The following is an 18483-nucleotide window of genomic DNA, read 5'->3' on the forward strand; positions in this document are numbered from 1 at the left end:
ATTGGACCAACACAAATGTAATATATTATTACAAAGTATCGCCCCGGCAGAGCTTGGACAAAGGCCAAAAAACGTGTTCGTTGGCACCGCACGAGAACCAGAGTTTTATTACGTCAGTTTTCACGAGAATAAATTCACAACGATTGCTTCGTTTGTTAAGTGTTGAATGTATGCTACCACATGCGTCTTCCTTTATTTCCTACGCCGGCGCAGAGCGTAAAAATGTGACGCTCATACACGATGTTTCGATCTCGTGGTTGGTTGGGCAGTGGGCACATTCCTCCAGATTGTTATATTATGAAACGTCATAATTAATAGTTACGTTACAATAGAACAAGTGACGCAACAATTGAACGAAAAGTTGTTCCAATTTTAAGCGAAGGAATGTAATATTAAATGCAACGCGTGTGTGTGCGTCTTAGCACTTTCTGGCTGCGTGCGTGTCTGCGGAAAAGGGGGCTGTCATGACAGCAAAACAGCCCCCCTGGTTGCGCCCCTGTACATGGTGAAAGCGGCGCACGAACGCGGGGCTAGATAGAGATGCAAAATTTGACGTCAGAACACACGCGCCGGGAAAACTGCCGGAAAAATATAAATGCAAACCGATATCGGCCGGATTTTTATTTTTTACATGCCTGATCAGTATTAATCAAAATTAATAACTGTATTCACGATATTGCAAGTTATCATAAAGAAAAGAAATGGTTGTTCTGCACGTGCTCAGTAGGTAACGTTATATGTGTTGCTTTTCTTAAATAACTTTGGAGTGACGACTAACGTGATTACTAAACGTAAACTACGAGAGTCGACATTCATAAATCTAAACTACGACGCACGTGGACGTTAAACTACAGCCCACGCGAAGGCTAAACAAGACGCACGGGAAGGCTAAACTACGGCAAACGTAAAAGTCAAGTAGGACGTACGTCGCTTCGCACGAAGTATTTTATATATCAGTGTATTATCCGCGCATTTTTACCGATACCGATTATCGGTAAAACATAAATTTCGGCCAACCTCGTTGTCAACACCCCCAAATAAGTGTCCGCCATTGATCGCCGATTAGTTTTACTTTAAAATAGCTTTTATTAATAATTTGTGTGCTGGCCGAACGCAGTTTGAGAAGTGTAGAATACATGAAACTGCCGTATTTGTATCAGAAGGGCTATTTTTATAAAACTTTGTTTTACCCGAAAATGTTTAATATGTACAGTTTGTGTGTGTTGCAAGTTGAAAACGTCACGGCAATCTGGCTATGATCGGGAAAAGACAAAACATGATTGACACGTTTTAATTAAATTTGTGCGCTACGATAAGAACCGCACAAAAAAATCGTTGGCTTATAACCAAAAAGAACCATTGGTGGGGCAGCTGAAGAAAGTTCATTAAAAGTATAAGCAAAAAAACTAAAACATCACTTCGAATTTAGCAGATTTCACACGATTTTAGCAATTTGTATTTTTTAACTGCAATCGTGTTCGTTTTGTTCTCGGTTAGCTGCAAACCTGCAATCATAAGTTAGGGTTCCTTGTTTATGATTGCAAGTTATTAACCGATAGTTTTGCTTACTATAGTGGAAGCGGCACACTAATTCTGGGCTAGTTTTAGCGGCAAAAATTGGCTTTAGAACTACAGCACGACCGATTATCGGTTAGCCGATATATCGGCCGCATTTTTGGTGATTTACCGATTATTGGCAAGGGCAAAAAACGGCCGATATTATCGGCGCTAAGTAACCAGACGGCCAGCAACATGTGTACGTAAGAATTAATGCAGAGCGATACATTGTTCATAAACGTAAACTCACTCGTATGGTATACCTAATTCAACTCGTTCGTAAAAAATTTAACGTATTAAACTAGGTCAGAGCATCTGATCACGCGTCTACCGCATGTCATGTCTATCAGGCGCGTGTAACGTCGAGGTTACTTTAGGTCACTTACGCACCTTTACGCGCCAGTGTGATACACAAATAAACTGCATTAGCTGATAAATATAATGTTTGTTTAATGGAAGGAAAGTAAAATTTATTTGAAAAAATTACAAATTAACCAATTACAAGTTCACCACTAACTAATTAACAATAATTAAGCCTGTTAGTTGATTTTTATTAGCTATATCAGATTTTTTTGTTTTAATCAGTCAAGATTTTTAGGTGCATTAAAATATCGGTTATCGGCAACTGAAATTTACAAAATATCGGTATTGGTTTGAAAAAAGCAATATCGGTCGGGCTCTATTCAAAACGCACGCGTCTACGATTTACGAAACTGTCAGGTTAATTTAAATACGAATCAGTATCGGCCTGACTTCGTTTTTTTACATGCCTGGTGCGCATTCGCAACTTGCAATCAAAGATAATAAACATTGCTATTCAATCTAAATACTCCCATATCCCATACATATTATGCGATTGTCTTGTCTAGCATGCGTAATATATATGGTGTTTTCCTCAGCCAAGCAGCATGTTTATAACGAAATAGTAGGGATCCACACATGGATTCATTGTATCATAATAGCGGTTGGTTGAACCTGGCAATTGATCATGACATAATAGCATTCACACCTTGATAGTTTAGGTTATAATGGGGGTTCACACATGGATTATTTAGCCAAAGTGATCTGACCTTGTTGCAGTTATATTTAATAACAAAAATAAACATTAACAAAAGGAAAGGTAATGAAATTGCTCAGTCACAAACTTTGCCCTGCTGCAATATGAACGTTTTTCACTTATTAGTTACGTCGCAACATAGGCGGCAATTTAGGGGTGCACAGCTAACGTCATTTATAACGTCATTTTGCACCCCAGTCTAAATTTGTGTAAACCGTTAAAGAATATTTCCCACCAACTCGCATAATATTGCTGTATTATTGGTCTTTCCCATTCCATACATGTGACAAACCACATTTGTTATACTCACAACTGTGCCAGAAGAGTATTACGCAAGCTCAGTAGCAAAACTTTAATTTTACGGTTTAGTCCTGTGACGGTTACGTGTGTGTTACACGTGAAAATCGTCGCGGCAATCAGACTTTGATCAGGAAAAGACGAAACATGATTGACACGTTTTTAATTAAACTCTTACGCTACGAAGAACCGCAGGAGAAATCGTTGGCTTATATCAAAAGCCTCCTACATGGTGAAAGCGGCACAAATATTGGCTTCAAAATGCACCCCATAAGCAAAAAATTCACTCAACTTTGATCGTTTCTAGTTTCTAAAATACTAAAGAAAATTCAAATTTTATTTTTGATTTTGTATAACAAATGCTTCTTCAAGAATATATAAAAAAACTTGTAAAATATATTTATACTTTATTATGTTTTAGTTTCTCGATCGAACCTAGGTACATACCAGATTATGCTGACTCAGCATATTTTTAAACCTAGTGTTAAACACGAAAAACTGACTTTTATAATAAAAAAGTGGTACAGTAAGTACTAGTGAAACATAATAGACATTTTATTACATGGGCGCTGAATGCGGGGCTGCAAGGCCTGCGTGCAGGCCCTCGCAAATACCAGGGTACTCCCGCAGGTCCTGAAATTTTAATGCGTGCGTCATGTTTATTGCCTTTCTTACGCAAACTTATAGATCATATTTGCGCAGATAATACTGTAGCCAGAACCCAAAAAAGGGGTCGGTCTAAACTCTAAACCTGCCGTCATATTTAAATACTGCGTTATCAGGATCGTTTATCAGTATCGGCATATCGTTAACCCTACAGTTGTTAATACATTCTTGAAGTAATAAAGTCGATCTTTACCAAAGTTTTCCTCAACCACGCATAATGCTCTTTGTTACGATATAGTGGCGATTCACACTTTGATTATTTACGTCATAATAGCATTTGATGCGTCGATTATTGACGTCACAATGCCAATTGACGCGTTCATTATCAGCATTCCAGGAGATAACAAACTGAATGTTCTACGAATCTACGTTCACGGTGGAGACTGTCTTAACCCAAATTCACGTGAACACATGCGTTTTCTACTTGAAACAGATTACAACGAAATACATAGCTAGCGCCATTATATATAATTTCCCTCTGTTGTACCGCGACCGTATCAGAACTAAATAACATATATAATACATTAATACTATAGTGACAAATGGTCTGTATTAAACACAATTTAAAATTATTTGTCTTATCATTTAAATCTTTTTTGCATGGCGGATGCCCTTGGTTTTAATTTTCTACTTACAGTTATCTGCCAACGTAATAAAATCAAAGAAAGGTCCTTGCGCATATTACATAACTCACGCCTCCGTGAAAGTTAAATCAAACGTAATGGCTAACCCACGAAACAGGCAAAACCTATATTGGCAAGCACATAAAAACGATTTACAAACATAAAAACGATTTACAAACGACGATTCTATAGCTTGAAATATAGCTCAAAAGATACAAACAGTTTGCCAACAGTGCATTTTGTTGTTGTTGTTGGTGGCTAAAATATTATTGGTAGTATGACGCAAATATTTGGCATACCCTGGCATTTTAAAAGTTTTCCGCCTATGTTTTAATATAAAAAAATTGCGAAAAAATTAACTAATAAGGAAAAAATGCTGAGTTAGCATCAGGATTCGATTGTAAAAGTTGTAAATCCAGACGGTGTTCGGTTAATTTTATTGAAAATCCAAACGCATTATGTGTTACGTGCGTCTGTCACCCAAGCTATCAAATCATGTTATAAACCGTCTTACTGACTAAAGGCACAGTTTAGTGTGGGCGCCTGTGCGATAGAAAATGTTGTTAAAGCTGCGATCTAATGTTTTGTGTCCGTCGCGTATTTGTAATTATCAGCCAACGAAATCGCTCGAGTAACAAACATTACCGTGCTGCAATTTAGACATTTTGTGCTTAACAGGCATCTAAAAAACAAAAATCTGGCCGATACCGGTTTGCAATTATATTTTTCGGGCAGTTTTTCTTCGCGCATGCTTTCTGGCGCAATATGTTGCTGCTCTAACTGTAACCGCTCCTTCGTGTGCCGCTTTTACCACGAACGAGGCCTACAGTCCTTATCTTAGCATAAGAATTTAATTTAAACGCGTCAATCATGTTTCGTCTTTTCCCGGTTAATGTCTGTTTACCGCAGTGGTTCCCAAACCCATGGGTAATCCTTTAGCTAGTTTAGCTGGTGGCCACCTGAAATTTTGGGTTCAAAATGTTCAATAGGCCTCATTCATACCTGCTGTCTAGTTTTTTTTTTTCGAAAAAGTCGGGCGTTCAGTCGAAAATTAACTTTGAAAATGCGTCAATCATGTTTCGTCTTTTCCCGGTTAATGTCTGTTTACCGCAGTGGTTCCCAAACCCATGGGTAATCCTTTAGCTAGTTTAGCTGGTGGCCACCTGAAATTTTGGGTTTAAAATGTTCAATAGGCCTCATTCATACCTGCTGTCTAGTTTTTTTTTTCGAAAAAGTCGGGCGTTCAGTCGAAAATTAACTTTGAAAATGCGCGAAAACATACTGCGTCACCGTAATTCGCTTGACTTGCGTAAAGTTAACGATTTATTACGTCACAATAGTGATGTATTATGTACGTTACGGGACATTATAGACTTGTTTTCGCACTGTTTTATGGTAGTGAAAACCCTATTTGCAGCCAATAACCCCTAACGAACTACGTTATCTGTAACCTAGATCAAATCTAACAATATGCATTCTATTACGTAATAATCTAACTCTGTTTAATTTATGACGGCTCGTGTGGATAATACGATGACGCAGCATGATTTCGCGCATTTTCAAAGTTATGTTTTGACACGTACACCATAGTTTTTAAAATCTTCAACTGTTTGTGTGGATCTTTCAATGTATTATTGAAAAAAAAGGCTAAAATACGACCCATGTAAAGGTTAAAATACGATGCATGTGCCTCTTTAACATTTAAGCTTGTTTTAAACCTTCTACATGCCTAATGGTTACGTGTCAATCCCTATTATGATGCAAATAATCGACGTGTGAATTGCTATTACGTCGTAATTAATTGCCAGGTCAAACAATCGCTCTTATGATGCAATGAATCCACGTGTGAACAATGTACAATTTTCCCGCGACCGCGGCGGTCGGCGGAAATGTGTAAAAAATGCGAAAATATTTTACGCGAAACAAATTTTTTAATTTTTTTTTCGTACGCACGTTGTTCCGCGATGCAATGAAAGTTATGCGAATGAAAGTTACGCGAATGAAAGTTACGCGAAATTGTGGATAATAATACATATTCTGTTTTCAACTCAATAAACCCCAAATACCACATGTTTCTAAATACGAAACATTATTACGTCACAAGTAATATTGTTACGCAGATAATTCTTTTATTCCGTTTATCGGCGTATTGAATGACTGCATGTAACGTAACAAGCGGTATTGTGACACTAACCAATTACACGTGGACGTGGTAATACTGTTTTTCCTTATGGTATTCACTCATGTAAATAGGGTTACAAAAAGTTAAAAATAATTTATAGGCTGTAGCCTCTTAAAAACGGTAAAGTAACAGTAAAAATGAAACGTTTAAAAGAAAATTAAGATAAGACCTCGACGTTGCAGGCCTTAAAGCAGTGGTTGCTTTACGCGAGTGCGAAGTATTTACAAACTATCTATACTTTAATGCGCACACGTGAAAAGGCAAATATCCAACATGTTTTTAAGCAACTACAGGCTAAATAATTAAGGAGATGACGCAAATAATCAAAGTGTGAATTGCTATTATGTCGTAATCAATTGCCAGGTCAAACAATCGCTTTTATGATGCAATGAATCCACGTGTGAATCCATACTATTTCGTAACAAACAAGCTGCTTGGCTGGGAAAAAAACATAGTAAATATACAGCAGTAAACATATTTAGGTTGTTTATTACAACCTGTTAGCTGTTACCATGTTGAATTGGCAAATTACATTTATTTTACAGTTTACACGCAGCCATGAAAAAAGCAGTGCAAAGTTTGTGTAGCTAATTCCCGCCGAAAAATGAGTAAATGGTCAGGGCCGTCAGGCGACTTTTTTTGATACATTCACGAGCCTATTAGTTTAGTATGTGGTACGAGAACGCTGCATGACCCAAAAAGTTGTACGGGAATAGAATTTGGGAACCATTGCATTAAAGCATATTTTAGCTCAGTTCAAACAGCAACAGCTGAAAACATTTGCCACTAGACCTTCCCCAGCACCAACAATCGATGGGTATATTTCTTGAAAGCCTATTTTCTGCTAACGCTAGTTTGGTTTACTCTCTCTATTACATTAGAATTTAGATTAACAAACAATATTGCTGCTAAACAGACGAGGATTTTTCGGTGTATCGCATTCTAAACAATGTGGGCCGCAATAATCTGTTTTTAACTGTTAGCATGTTTTAACAACTGCTGTTTTATCGCTATATCCTGCCTTCTAGTTTAAAATATTTCTAAATTCTTGCTACTGTAATTAAAGAGACAAATGGAAAAAAGTTAGTATAATCAACAAAGATCTGTTCTAGAAGTAGCGCTGCTTATTATTTCATTTACAATATTTTCCCCAGCCAGGCAGCATATTCGTTACGAAATAGTAAGAATTCACACGTGGATTCATTGCATCATAATAGCGATTGTTTAACCTGGCAATTGATAACGACATAATAGCAATTCACACGTTGATTATTTGCGTCATACTAGCGATTGTCCCTTTGATTTTAGCCCGCAGGTGCTTGAAAACAGGTTGAATATTTGCATTTTCCCGTCTGCCATTGGCTAATCCTAAGGATTGTCTCGTCTACGATGAATAATTCTTACGCATGTGAACGCAACAAGCATGTGAATAAATCACCTAAAATTTAGCAAATATTATTAAAAAATCGACGTCTATGCTCTCATGTATATAGTTCGTTTTCTTATATCGTTTATAAAAAATGTCTTGCGTAGAGTACAAATAGCATGATAATACTATTACAAACTACGTGTGCGGTTTAACTTTATAACTGATTAGCTGAATCACTGATTAGAGATTATGTCAGCGACCATCGTACGAATGCACACCGTATTTACGAAAGTCGTAATTTTCGCGGAAATACATGACGTCATAATTTGCGGTCGGCGGAAATTGAAAAAAAAATAGAACACTGCGTGTGAATGCCTACTATTTCGTAACAAACAGTCCACCTGCCTAAGAAAAACCCAGTAAATACAAGACTGAACTACAACGCAAACCTAACCCGAACGCTTGAAAAGAATTTTTAATAAATTTGAATCACCTTGGCGCGACCCATTTTTCAACCCTGTGCGACCCATATTTGGATCGCGAACCATACTTTGGGAACCACTGGATTACCGGGACGATTTCCATGTGTAACACACACTGTTACAGGGCTAAACGTTTAGCGATAAAAATAAAGTTATGCTTTTTTAATAAATACCGCAATATAGTGTATTTTGTAATGTGCGCAACAAACTTTGCCCGGTCAACATTGATATTATTAACATACGCTAGTTTAAGCAACAAGTACTCTTTCGTCTGCTAATAACGAGTGTATTTACGAACCAAAACTACATGGAAGGTAAATTGTTGGGAGAAAAGCACAACGGTGACGATGAGCTCGAGCGTGGATTAGATAAAATTAATTTTATTGCAACACGGACGAAAAATTCTTTACTGTAACCATTGACGAAAACTGTGTTACGCAAACAAAAAAAATAATTAATTTTGTGACGAAAAAAACATCGTGTATGAACGTCCCATTTTTACGATCTGCGCTTTATTTGGAAATAAAGGAAGACGCATTCAGTACCATGCGTTCCACACGTAACAAGCGAGGCAATCGTTGTGAATTTATTCTCGTGAAAAGTGGCGTAATGAAACTCTGGTTCTTGTGCGGTTTCAACAAACAATGTTTTTTGGCTTCTGTCCAAGCTTGGCTGGGACGATACTTTGTAATATCATATTACAATTTCTGTTGGTTCCAATTTACTGATAGTGTCGCTCCTCGCTCTTATATTTGCACCAATTAAAATTCACATAATCCCTAATTACCTGCATTTAAACTACTCATGGTTGCTGGCTTAAAACTATATCCAGTGTAAAAAAATTATACGAAAACTTTACATTTACATTTTGTATTCTGCTTTGTGCTAAAAATGTGCAGGGAATCGTGCGCAGACGAGTGCACTATTAAAGGAGAAAAAGCGAGTGTTTCTTTATCGACGATCGGGAGCATATTCGATCGCGAATATGACGAAGTTTATCAAAATGCATGTGTGCTATAGGCCATAGAACCGTATCCGAAATGATTAGCATTGCTTTAAAACATGACGATTAATTGAATTAAACTTATTTGTTGCAAATAGGGATGCACATTACAGAATTTCGAATCGGTGAGATTCGAATCCTTTTGTATTCGAATCTAATTACGGGATTCGGTATTCTGTTTAATGACGTCATCACAGGTCATTTCATACACTATATCAACAATTTTTGAAACTTAATAATTTAAAAAAAAAAAAATTTGTGTTTGTGGGACTTTCCACAGTATACGTTTTGCAACGTCTTTTCATAGCCTGCAATATATTTCATGACGCAAAAACTACCCAATAGTACAATTTTTAATCATTTTACAGCTCATGATCCAACTACTATGAAAGAGTCTATAAACTGACTTTTGTGGGTAAATTTTTTTTTTTTCTATAAATATAAAAATATTCGAAATTCTAGATATGGAATTCTAGATTCAAAATAAAGTATTCTAGGATATCCTAGAATACCTAACTATTCTGTAATGTGCATCCCTAGTTGCAAATAGTCTTTAATTCTTATCTCACAAATTGCGCAAGTTCTCGTAGCTTTATTGTATGTGAAAAAGTTTGGTCTTTGGCGAATCTTTGTCAAAATCGCTGATTCGGCTGAATAAATTCGGCAAACCGAAACTTCGGTACATCACTAGTCACAATTGCCATTGTCTCCACATAAATACCGGATTTGTGCTAATATAAAGCTGTGTCAGAACTGCCGAATAGGTGACTGACGTATACGTTAACATGAAACGAAATGTTACGCAACTGGCAAAGTAAATAAATTCCGGATTCACACGTCGGCCGTCTTCTGCCGGCAGTTTTAAAAAATTCCGGCTAAATTTAATAACTGCTTTCAACAGCTGTGGTTAAACTGCTTAGTGTTCCTACAAAGACTGGCAAAAGCTTGTGACAATAAAAGTCGAGAATTGAAATCTGGGGGCATAACTGCTCATACCTTCCGCTTGATACAAAAGGTAATTACATTGTTTATAAGTGTGACATTTTAAATTGAATGATCTTTTTGTAGAAAATATTGAAAAGTTGTCGTGCGTAAAATGGAATTTAATGTGACGAACCCATAGCAGAATAAACCACCTCAGGAAATGTCACAAATTCTTAAAGCATATAATATCACTGATGAGACAGAACAGGTGAATATAATAGATTAATGTAAAATTTTCGAATTGAGTGAGATTTTGGACAAAGACAGTTAGGGATGCACATAACTAAATAGGATATCCTTAAATACCTCATTTCCAATCTAAATTTTTAGATCATTTTTATTTATAAGAAAAATATTTTTACCCACATAAATCAGTGAATTGACCCTTCAATAGTAGCCTTGTTGGATCATTAATCCCCACAGAACGATGTTGCGAAAACGCCTAGTTCCTACCTACGTATGGACGAAAACGGCTAGCAACCTTCAACCAAAACGAATAGCAACCTTTAGAACTACGATGCAAAAAGTTTTTCTCGATAGCCCTACAGATTTCTTCATCTTATGGGGTAAATGAGCTATCAATCAAAATATCTACATCAGTCGATGGAACTCAGAAAAAGCAGCATCCTTGATATTCATGCATAACGCATGGTACAAAAAAGTGGCCTAATTAGGCAATTTTTCATCATTTTATAGCTTATGATCCAATATAAGATTTTTTTGTAGTGTCAATAAACTGATAAATGTGGGTAAAATTGATATTCTTTTATTAATAAAACAATCTAAATTTCAGATTCGTAATTCTAGATTTAAAATAAAATATTCCAGGATAATATAGAATACCTAATTATTTTATAATGTGCATCCCTTAGCTGTGAGAACAAAAATTATTGAGTTTAGTGTAGTTATTATATTACATGAACATCGGAGATCCCCCTGTCTTTGTATGCTGAAACTGATAGCTCTAATCCATGCAGAACGCTGGTGTATCGTAAAATCGCCCAATGCGTAACAACGTATGGGGCAAAAATAGCCAATGCGAAATATTTTCTGTTGAGTGTCCCACAAATACAAACATTTTTTATAATTTTATATAATTGTGTTCAATAAATGACTGTTATTAAACAGATGTAAGTAAGTTTGAATATATGATAAGTAAACTTTACTTTTCGTAATCTTTTATAGAATAAAATAAATTCAATATTTTCAATATTTGTCTTTTTGAAAGGGTATACCGAAAAATCAAAATTTGTGTATGGATAAATATGCTCAAATGTAACCTAAAGGTACCATCAAGGTTTGCTAAAACGATACATCTTCTAAAAAAATCGTGTGAAAAAAAGGAAAAAACTCGCTGGAGTAAAAAAAAATTTTTTTTACTCGCTGGAGTAAAAAAAAATGGCCGTTTTGACAGTGCATGGTTTTCCATAACAAAAAATTTCATTCAATTTTGATCGTTCCTAGTTTCTTAACTACTAAAGGAAATTCAAATATATTTATAAACTAGAAACGATCAAAGTTGAGTAATTTTTTTCTTATGGGAAATCCCATGCATTGCGCCACGGCAAACTTTTTTCTACTTCAGTGGTCGAATTTGCAGTTTTAAAACTCAATTTTTTCAAAAGCTAGTTTGTATTTTAAAACTTTGATGGTAGCTTTAGATCCGTGGTTCCCAACATGTGGGGCGCGACCCAAAGTTGGGTTGCCTGATAATTTTTTTGGGTCGTTTGGTTTCGTCAGTTTGTCACGGTTGTGTTTAAATTAAATCCGGCGCCGTGGCATAGTGGTTAGTGCGCCTGCCTGTGACCCAGAGGTAATGGGTTCAAGGCTTGACGCTGCTACCATTGTGGCGTATGTGTCTTTGAGCGAGACACTTAACAACAATTGCTCCAACCCAGTGGTCACTAATGAGTTGTCCAAGTTATCAGCCATACATAAAAACAAATCCAAAAAAATAATTACCCACAAAGTAACATACATGGTTACTCGTAAGCTGGCACGAGGTGATAAACCCGTGTGATAATGACTGTCGTTTACCGGCCACGCGAGGATAAAGTAAGTTACATACATACATACAAATGTAACTTGGCTATTAAACATTGCAACAGGCGGTAGTGAACAACCTAAATATGTTTCAGAAGTAGAAGTGATTCATATTTACGATGTTTTCCTCAACCAAGCAGTAAGTAGCATGCTTGTTACGTAATAGTAAGGATTCACACGTGAATTTATTGCATCATAATAGTGATTGTTTGACCTGGCAATTGATAATGACAAAATAGCAATTTCCACGTCAATTGTTTGTGTCATAATAGTGATTGTCCCCTTAAATATTTAACCTACCAATGCTTAAAAAAGGTTGAATATTTGCTTTTTACTTATGCGCATAAGTAAAGTATACAAATGTTTGCAAAAAGACTTTATTCGCGCGTAAAGCAACGCCTCAATTTCAAAAACTCACCGATAGCCAGCGAGCACTGCTAGCTCATTAGTGATTTGATAAACATATTATTATCTGAAAAAGTTACTGCATATTAGGGGTTAGTGGTTAAGAGTTGGAGCTAGGTTAAGTGCTTTAACTCGCATAAAACACTGCGAAAACAAGATTGTAACGTGCCGTAACATACGTAAAATTTTCGACACGACCACCCAACATTTTTGCAAAAATATTAAACAGTGGGTATCTGTGAGGTCTAAGGAACATTTAGAAATGAAACTGGCCTTCAGCTAAAGGATTACCTGTATACAACGCAATCTTGTATGGCTTTTAAAAGATTTCGACAATATGCTGGGGTTGCAAGATTTTCCCAAAGTGATTTTTTTTTAAATGGGTCGCCTTAAAAACGAGTTGGGAACCACTGCTTTAGATCACATTTGAGCATTTCTATAAATGCACAAATTTTGATTTTTCGTTAATATGCTCCTTTAATAGTAAATTATAATAATATTAGCAGACCGAAGACATTGATGCACCACAAATATCAAAGAAGGTTGCAAAACTACTACAAGCCACTTTATCTGCACAAGAACTGCGTAAAACAAAAGTTACTTTTCATAAAATAAAAGTAAATAAAGAGGTGCATGATCTTATGTGCACTGATGCTTTTCAAGAAAAAGTTAATTCTGTTCAAATGCTGATAACGGATTTGGAATCTGCGGTGGACAAACAAGAAGTCTTGACAAAGAGGCTTCACCAACCCTACCAAGGACCGCAGCTAACACTACAAGTTCAGCATCATGAAACTGCAGTAAAGCTGTTTGAACAGATAGGTGAGTCTAGTTTATATTTCTCTTTTTTATTAACGTGCAACAAAATAAAATACATAACAGTCTATTATGTTTTTTACCTAACCTATATGTCTTGTATTTATATAAAGCTCAAGCATTCATTCTAACAAATCTAAATATTGAAATAGTTATGGTAGTTTAAAAACTAAATCCAACAAATCCTGTGCATTGTCAAACCTTGGTACCTTAGTTAGTTTTATAGCGCTAACACAGTCCACAGGGGTCTTATTGAACAACATATGTGATGTCTTCATGCGCTACAGCTTGGTTATTATTTAGCATCTTGGTCTTGGGTGTGCTTGTTTTTTTTCTGTTTGTAGGTATCTGTAGGGATTGAGGGTCAGGGGTTATCACAAGTTGCAATAATAAATAGCAATAAATTGGCAATGACAATCATTAAAAAAAGGTGCATGCTTAAGGAGCTTACGGGTCATGTATGTAACTTTGTGGGTGATTATTTAAATTTTTAAAGCTTGGTTGAAATTGATTTGTACTGGTGAGTGGTGACCCTTGGGTTGGAACAATCAGCCTTTTAGTCGGCGCAGTAGCATAGTGGTTAGCGCGCCTGCCTGTAACCCATAGCATAGGTAATGGGTTCAAGGCTTGCGCTGCTATACCATTGTGGGCGTATGTGTCCTTGGGCAGGACACTTAACGGCAATTGCTCCAACCCAGTGATCACCAATGGGTTGTCCAAATTATCAGCCATACATAAAAAAAATAAAAAAATCCCCCCAAAAAATAACCACCCACAAAGTAACATACATGGTAACTCGTAAGCTGGCACGAGGTGTTAAACCGGTGTTATAATGACTGTCATTTTCCGGCCACGCGAGGATAAAATAAGTTGCATACATTCATTCATTCAGATTGCACAAGCATGTTTTAGTCTGGAATTCTATATTAAAAAAGGTATGTTATAAGTGTACATATAAATTAGGCAATCTGGGCTGTATCTTTACAGTTACTGTGGGTTTAGTTCTAAATATTTCTGGTAAGCATTCAAACCGGTGGTATGCTTCATAAGTACTGGCTAATGTTTTCCTAAAAAATATCATTATCCAAAGTTTTGGAAAATGGGAAATTAAACCTGTTCTGGTGTGTCTGAACATCATTTACAATAATTTTAAGTGGAGTTGGATGGTGTTTCTACAAAACTATGTCATGGAATAGCTTTTCTTATTCATATCAATAAACACAAAGCAAATAATTCTTGAGACACTGCAAACTCTGTCGAGACATTTTAGATTTAAAACATTATTTTCTAAGACTTACGATGTTTTGGTTTTTTTAAGTTGTGTTTATATATTAGGGTGGGGGAAGATGGGACACCTTGTCAGACAAGCCTCTTTTTAATTTTCTTTTTACGGACCCTCATTTAATGATAATCAGTAAAATAAGATTACAGAATTATTTGACAGTATTATCACAACTTTATAAAACGCCCGTCAAAGCTGATTACTGTTTTTAAATATTAAAAAAAATGTAAAATAGAAACAGTATACTTTGAACAAGTAAAAAAATACGAAATAGTAAGGTGCGATTTTTTAATGCTCGCTAAATCATAGTAAAGCCAATGAATTTTTTTAGTTTGCGTGTGCGAACGATTAAACTAGTTTCATAGCTTCATAAAACAACCTTGAATATTTCAGACAGCTTGATTTGTCTCATAAAACTAGTTTTAGTTTTGTAAAAAAACACTGAGAAATAAGCATGAAGAAAATAGGCAGGGTTCAATATGACTTTAATTTAAGATAAAAACAACAAAAAATATTGGTTTAACGTTATGTATATGAAGTTTACATGGCAAAGAAACTAGCACAGCCTGTTAAATTCGGTAGGTTAACTACAAGTTGCGGAATACTGCTAATGTAAATATATTTCAACTTCGAGTCCCATCTTCCCCCACATTGTAGTTTTGTATGTTTTCATTGTCAAACTTTTAAAGGTTTGCGTTTAATTTAGTAATTTATGCCCCAGGGGGTTTTTACATATAAGGTACTGATATAATAAAAAGATAATATTTTGAAAATATATTCGAAATTTGGTCATTTGCACTTGGTAAATTTATAAGAAGTGGCTTGTGCCAAAAACAGAGTAGTAATACCCAATTTGTAGCAAAATAAAAACTTTATTAACAGTTATTATCAATTTTTTGTTATTACAAGTTCATATACATTTGTAGGATACAATATTTATCCATTGATGTTCGAACATTACCCATTGCCGTTCAAACAATACCAATTGTTATGCAATAATATAATGTATAGGTAACATGTTATAAACGATAGCATTAGGGCAAGAAAAAGAATGTTTAGACCTAATTTTCAAAGCGTACAGTATTATTTTGTGTTATTTACGTATATTCCTTTTTATAAATACACTTATTAATCAAAATTAACAATGATTTTAAACTGTCTCATCTTATCCTGTGTGTTTTCGAATTTGTAAAATTTCACTTGTTGTGCGGATCGCTAAATAATTTCTTGTGTGTTTTATTATATTTTATTAAATTGTTGTCAATTAATAAAGGAATGATAGTACTAATTCGTAGTATTACCTAAAAAACCGTCATCTATTTTGATTTTGGAAATATTTGGCAGTGTGCGCTTAAGTGTCCCATCTTTCCCCATTGTACTATATTGATTTTATGTTAACAGCCTAAAAGTTCAACATAAAATCTTAAACTTAATACAAATTTTTTATTTAGCAATTATTAGTTGGTTCAAAATGACACGTCAAAGCCCTCGAAGGTTTATCTGTGTGATGCAAATATTAATACTAATAAGTAATAATTATACACACAAAAATATTTTTAGATACCGTCATACGAAATAAGTTTGCAATACATTATGTTTCCATACCTATATAGATGGTCTATTTGTTTTTGAAATATTCAATGATATAAATTTATTGTGACCTTATCAGTTGTATAATTGTGTCATCAAAAACATAAAAATTATATTAAAAATGCTGCACAAACTTTTTTTTAGTATAGCTACTATGCTTTGCATGCAAAATCCAGTTAAGTGAAACCTGGGCAAAAGTTTTGTAATTTAGAGAAACCGTTTTGTTTTACTTTTATTTGTGTTTATTAATTGAGAATTTTGTTGATAAAATTATATGACTTTAGTTTAAAGCGCTTTATTATTCTTTATATAGATGCTAGTTTAGGCAACTTGAATGAACACTGCAATACAATAGAGTGGCACAACTACCACCAACTCTCAGAACCAAATATTGTGCACTGTCTACATAAAATATGTACCAGCTATAATGAGATAAAGGCAAAATGGAGGAACCTTTATTCAATCCGATCTGATCTAGTGGGCCAGAGTCTTTATTGTTCAACTAATAAAGTATGGCAGACAGTGAACAAAATATCATAAACTAAAGTTTTCTATTTTATCCGCTCGTCGATTACAGTGTGTACACCTGTTTTTAACAAAGCATGTTTTAGTTTCATTTGTGCGTGTACAGTCTTTGACAACACCCCACAGTCGCGTGCGTAGTGAGGAACAATAAGAGCCACTTCAACATACCGCGTATCGATTGATGCCAGCGCATAAACCTCGTTTCAATAACATATTTTAGTAAAACCTGTCTGGAAACAAATATATGTACTGTGGCCAAATATAAGTTGTTTTCTTGTGCCGGTGATTTACTGTGCTAGGATTAGATATGGCATCAAAAATGTCTTCGCCCGACTCCAAAGTCCGCAGCAATCCGTGCAAAGAGCGGTAAGTCGACATGTGTAATTGCTTTTGACTTCGTCTTAGGCTGGTTGTACCTTACTTAGTTTAAACTGTTTAAAGGGTTCTTGAGGTTCTTTAAGCTATCCCGAGTTAACGCTATTCATCGTTTGAAGCACCAGCAAATGACCCACTAAGGAAAATTTTGCCCCCAACGTGCTTCATTAAGGAAAGTAATATAGCAGCTTGTGAGCTGCTAAGTGAAAATGAATATGTATAAAGGTTTGTTACAACAGCCAACGTTTATATACACGGAATGCAGCGATGTAACAGAGGTCTTCAATAATAAACACCAATTCGCGGAAAAGAATAACAGTACAGAGAAGAATGAAACTAGGCAGCAAAAAACTCGATTTAATTTATCCCCTGAATCGGAGTCTGTCAGCACTGATACGTCCAAAACTACTTTGAGATTCATAAGCAGCCCGACTTCAATAATAAAAAGATCGCGTCCAGGCAAAACAAGTACCATACCTCGAGCAAACATAACTACAGGTGGGCGGCAGGATGTTTCACATTTCAGCCATCAATCCGATGAGTCCACTCGATCGAAATCTCCTGTTTGTCCACAATTACCGGCCTTGAAAGAAAATACCCACGATGACGTGTTGGATTCTAAGAAATTAATTGATATGTCGATCATAACGCCAAAGAAGTTCATTGGACTAGACGACAGTCTACCGATTGACGATTTAACCAGAAGTTTGGAGGTGTCCGTCCCGCACACAGAGAACGGCTCAGATTCAGAATTTGTAGAATTCGCCAAAGACTTTGCTCGTCATTGTCGGCACAAACGTACAGCTAACCTGCTTAATCCCGGCCAATACAACGTTTATCTCCAAAAAGCGGCTTCCAAAGACAGATTGCATGGTAGAGATTTCATTTGCAATTCCTTACCCAGTTCTTCTCTTCACAGCACTTCGCACGGGAATTCGAACCTAGATGACAAGGCTGAACTTGAAGGTCACGTGGTTGGAGATCTTATAACCTTCGTCTCAAACACCGCAGTGTAAGTCTATTTGATGTTAGGTATAAAAGTGTGACATTAGATAGTAGGTGGTGAAAAAGCACTCTGCTAAGCACATGTTGTCATAAACTTGAATAAAATAAAACATGTGACCAATCAAAATATGAATGAATGTAATCTTACTTTATCCTCGCGTGGCCGGAAAACGACAGTCGTTATAACACGGGTGTGCACCTCGGCGCCAGCTTACGAGTTAC

General features: G+C 35.8%; 1 protein-coding gene and 2 long non-coding RNA genes across 8 annotated transcripts in view; 1 reads left to right on the top strand and 2 right to left on the bottom strand.

Moving 5' to 3' along the window:
* LOC100181028 overlaps window positions 1-18483 on the top strand; it is a 42452-nt gene that overhangs the window by 1937 nt on the left and 22032 nt on the right. The window contains exons 2-6 of one of the 6 annotated variants that reach the window (XM_026839163.1): window positions 10138-10251; window positions 10305-10428; window positions 13172-13490; window positions 16670-17247; window positions 18176-18268. In XM_026839163.1, coding sequence (XP_026694964.1) covers window positions 17189-17247; window positions 18176-18268 — 152 coding nt within the window. In that variant the 5' untranslated portion in view covers window positions 10138-10251; window positions 10305-10428; window positions 13172-13490; window positions 16670-17188. The other 5 variants (XM_026839164.1, XR_001975227.2, XR_001975228.2 and 2 more) reach the window with 5 other exon arrangements.
* Window positions 2447-8920, bottom strand: LOC113475220. Its single transcript, XR_003396966.1, has 2 exons — window positions 7612-8920; window positions 2447-2532 (listed from the first exon to the last, which is right to left on the bottom strand). It is a non-coding gene; the product is annotated as an uncharacterized LOC113475220 (long non-coding RNA).
* On the bottom strand, window positions 13695-18077 carry LOC113475222. The gene is made up of 3 exons (XR_003396968.1): window positions 17941-18077; window positions 17734-17874; window positions 13695-13832 (listed from the first exon to the last, which is right to left on the bottom strand). It is a non-coding gene; the product is annotated as an uncharacterized LOC113475222 (long non-coding RNA).

This window comes from Ciona intestinalis, unplaced genomic scaffold (assembly GCF_000224145.3).
Source record: "Ciona intestinalis unplaced genomic scaffold, KH HT000162.2, whole genome shotgun sequence".
Lineage (NCBI taxonomy): Eukaryota > Metazoa > Chordata > Ascidiacea > Phlebobranchia > Cionidae > Ciona > Ciona intestinalis.